This window comes from Fukomys damarensis, unplaced genomic scaffold (genome assembly GCF_012274545.1).
Source record: "Fukomys damarensis isolate Sample0158 unplaced genomic scaffold, DMR_v1.0_HiC HiC_scaffold_27, whole genome shotgun sequence".
NCBI lineage: Eukaryota > Metazoa > Chordata > Mammalia > Rodentia > Bathyergidae > Fukomys > Fukomys damarensis.
The window spans coordinates 1,196,070-1,199,956 of NW_022900939.1; the positions used below are offsets into that span (position 1 = coordinate 1,196,070).

Sequence of the window (3,887 nt, forward strand, 5' to 3'; positions counted from 1 at the left end):
GGGCTCCTCCCCCGCGGTCACCGCCGCATCCTCCACTCTGTCGCTGGCCGCCCACAGGGTCTGCCCCCTGCTCCGCTGGCTGCGGAGGCCCCAGGCCACGTCCCTGGGGAGCGATGTCACGCACAGCTCGGCCTCCAGATAGGTGCGGGCAGGTCCCTGGAAACCGCGGCTCCAAAACCCCCACCCCTGATGCTCGCAGAAATAAAGTGCGCCAATGCTGTGCGTCTCAACCTCGTGTCTCGGGGATCCTTGGGCATAGTCGCCATGCTCCCACCCTTTGTTTTGAGATCCCCCTGCCTCAGCTTCCCAGAGCATGAGGTTGGCAGGCGGGTGCCATCCCACGGAGTAGTGTTTCCCACACTTGGCGTGGCGCAAGGTAAACGTGGGGTGGCCTCCCCAGAGCAGGGCGGCAAGTCCCGCAGGCGCCGGGGCGGGGAGGGAAGCTTGATGACCCGCATCAGGGGTCAGCGCGCCGCCCCTGGTGCAGACAGGCACGGCAGGCCACTCTTACCCCGCAGCCCGTTGCCCGGGGCGCCCTTCTAGGAGGTGTGCCCGGCTTTGGGGGACACGGCACGTGGAGGCCCAAAGCCTCTACAGCACCCACCCGTGACCCTGCCAGGGCAGAGGCTCCATCCCGACCCGCCCTCCCACAGCTCTCCTGCCCAACACACCAGGCGAGTCACTCTTTTATTGCGCGTTGTCCTCCTCCTCCTCGGGGTGAGAGCGTGAGAGCAGGGACCCAGGTCTGCACCCCGCAGCTCACCCCTGCCCCATAAACACCTGCGTGCTGTGTGGCCGGCTCTGCCCCAGGGCTTCTAAGGGCGGGGCGGGGCGTGTGCCCCTGGATCCCCAGGCCTGGGCACACTGGGGGTCACGTTACCGCCCTGGGGCTGAGGGACCCCGGACTCGGCTCCCCGGGTCGGGGGATTCCGTCCCAGAGCCTGAGAGGCCGGAGCCCGGGCCACGTTCCTTCTGGCAGAGGCGCCGCCTGGCGAAAGGGTGTCCCGCTTCTGAACAGAGCGCAGCTGCTTCTTCTTGGCCCGCTTGAGTTTGGCGGGATTGCGGATCTGGGTGGGAGTGGGGGCGTCAGTGCGTTCGGCGCCGTCCCTCTCCCTGGAGGGACCCCACCCCAGGCCGGGCCGGGCACTCACCACCTGGACGACCTCAGCTCTGCGCTCGTTCTCCAGGCACCGCCTCAGGTTCTCAGCCCGCCGCTGCTTCTTCTCCTGGAGCACACGGGACACAGGGAGGGAAACTTGAGACTGAGGGACCCTGGCCTTGGGGAGGGAAAGGCCCGTTTGGGCTCCAGTGGTCGTCAGGGTGGCGGCCCAGGAAGCTCTGGGAAGCCCCAGGGAGCGAGCCCTGTGCCTCAGGCCTGGTGCCCAGGGTCCACTGTGGAGGGAAGCTCCTCACTACACACTGAGCCAGGGTAGGGACCCGGGCCTACAATCCCAGTGCCCTGAGAGGCTGAGGCAAGGCAATCTCAAGTCTGATCCCAGCCTGGGTAATTTTTTTTTTGGTAGCTGGGATAGAACTTGGGACCTTGCACTTGTGAGGCAGGCAGCAGCACCACTGAGCTACAGCCCCAGCCCCAGCCTGGGCAATTAAGTGAGATTTTTTTTTTTTTTTTTTTGGTACCGGAGATCGAACTCGGGTCCTGGTGCTTGTGAGGCAAGTGGCAGAAGCACTGAGCTAAATCCCCGGCCCTAAGTGAGATTTTAATATACAAAATAAAAGAAGGGCTAGGGGTGTAGCTAAGAGCAAAGGACCTGGGTTCAATCCCAAAAAAGAAAAAAAAAAAAGTGGGTAAATAAACAGGTGGTGGTACAGGCTGGGACCTGAGGGCTGAGGCAGGCATCTCTCCTCCTTCTCCTCCTTCTGGAAGCTCAAGGGAGGGGCCCCAGCCTGCCCTCTCAGACAAGGCAGGGCAGCCCATCAGCCCCGCCTCCTCGGTGAGCCCTGAAGAAGAACCGACCCAACCCCTCATCCCCTCTGAGAGTAGCAGTGCAGGCCGGGACAAAGAAGCGGCCGGTTTTCAGTGCAGGTGGGAGCAGGCTGCGCAGGACGTGAGACAGGCTCAGCACTCAGCTGCAGCCACTGTCCCCAGGGCCCAGGCCCAGGCTGGTGGGGAACAGAGCACTGGGCCACCCGTTTCCTCGGAGCCGGGCCACGTTGCGTTACCCTGGTCCTGAGACAGTGTCACCGGCCATGGCCTCCCAGGAAGGAGGGACTGGGTGGAGGAGGCACAGCACGACGTCGCATGGCTTCCAGTACAACAGGAGCCTGGACAGGCGCAGCCTGAGCCGGGGCCCTGGGCTCCAACACCAGCCTGGCGGGACAGCAGCTGGCAAGCTCACCTGGCGGCGACGCGCCTTCTCCTCCTCCAGGTGCCGGGCGAGGTCCCTGGCCAGCTGCCGCTGCTGTCGCTCCTGCATCTTGCGCTGCCAGGATGTGCGCAGGGGCTTGTCCTGAACCATCTGGGAGAACCTGGGGCCATGGGGACAGCGCAGTCACTGGGCAGGAAGTGGCAGGAAGTACGTGGGTCACACCACATGGGGCAGAGCCACAGCCGATGCCCTTGTCTGGGATGCGCGCCCCTCACGCCTGACCACCACGGGAGGGCGCCCCTCCCAGGCAGGGCAAGTGGGTTCAGCTCTCTGCCACAGTCCCTGCCCACCCTCACATCGGGCCCCGAGCAGTGGGGTTCATTCCAGAGTTCTAGGGGAATGGGGAGCCCTGCCAGGCGTGGTACAGGCAGGCGTGGTGCATGGAGGGTGTGTTTTAAAAGAGTGTAGGAAAAGAAGGGAGAGAAACGCCGGAGCTGAGAACTGCTGAAGCTGGTGATGGGAACCTGGCCCATTACACTGCTCGCTGCATGCGTGAAACCCCCACAAGAAAGAGTAAAACAAGGGCTGGGATTTAGCTTAGTGGTTTTGCCACCTGCTTCGCCAGTGCAAGGGCCCGAGTTCAATCCCCGGTAACCAAAAAAAAAACGTAAAACAAGATGTAACCGAGACTCCCGGGTTGGAGCCACCAGTCAAGCTCCTCGTGGGTCCTCGGTGGCCCCCTGCTCCCTGCACCCAGGCCCCACATCCACTGCGGGGCTGGCACCGCTCTGCTGCTTGGTGGGAAGGCCTGTAGACAGTCTGGTTCTCCTTCCCCTGCAGGGTTGGCCCGAGCTGGGTGCCCAGACTGGGTACCAGGCCACAGGATACGGGGCCGCTATTGTAGAGCACAGGTGTGGGCAGCACTTTCTGTGATGCATGAGCTGCCAGTGGGGAGCCCTAGTCAGGCTGCTGGCTGGACCTGGAACCCACTTGTGCTGAGATAACCTCAGTTACTCCAGACTGAGGGGTGTGTAGCGGGGCGGCACCTAACGCCTGGGCCTCTAAGGGTGTGACACGGACACCCGCACACGGCACTGTCATGGGCAGCGTCCTCCTTCCCGTGCACTTCGGCTCTGCCCGACGTTCCCACTGCCAGAAGGGTGGGCTGCACCCCACGTCCCATCTTCACAAGTAACACAGGAACAACAGGAACGCTAGCTCCGCATCACCCGGGTGAGTACCGGGCACACGAACCGAGCCAACAGCTGGATGACTCGCTTCTGTCCCTTTGCCAGAGAGGGCAGGTGACAGCAGGGGACGTCGCGTGAATGAATTCGAGACGGCTGCTACGGGAGAGGCCCTTCAGGCCCCCAGGACTCTCGGAAATGACCTCCCGGGACCCAGGGCCCTGTGCCGCGCCGCCCCCACGTCACCTCTTCTTGGACCGGTCCTTCCACACGCGCCCGGACTTGGGCTTCCCCCTAGGGACCACGGGCAGCGCCTCCTCCCTCTCCCGTTTCAGCTTCTTGGCCGCCGGGGCCTGGTCCGAAGGTCCATGTC

General features: G+C 63.6%; 2 protein-coding genes across 2 annotated transcripts in view; one reads left to right on the forward strand and one right to left on the reverse strand.

Moving 5' to 3' along the window:
- Ptgdr2 (prostaglandin D2 receptor 2) overlaps positions 1-543 on the forward strand; it is a 3,427-nt gene extending 2,884 nt beyond the window's left edge. Inside the window, exon 3 of the mRNA XM_033756587.1 lies at positions 58-543. Coding sequence (XP_033612478.1) covers positions 58-543 — 486 coding nt within the window. The remainder of the gene's footprint in view (positions 1-57) is intronic.
- A 272-nt stretch (positions 544-815) lies between these two features.
- Positions 816-3,887, reverse strand: part of Ccdc86 (coiled-coil domain containing 86) — a 3,549-nt gene continuing 477 nt past the window's right edge. Inside the window, exons 2-5 of the mRNA XM_019208787.1 lie at positions 3,761-3,882; positions 2,358-2,487; positions 1,152-1,226; positions 816-1,067 (exon numbers count right to left, since the gene is read on the reverse strand). Coding sequence (XP_019064332.1) covers positions 816-1,067; positions 1,152-1,226; positions 2,358-2,487; positions 3,761-3,882 — 579 coding nt within the window. The remainder of the gene's footprint in view (positions 1,068-1,151; positions 1,227-2,357; positions 2,488-3,760; positions 3,883-3,887) is intronic.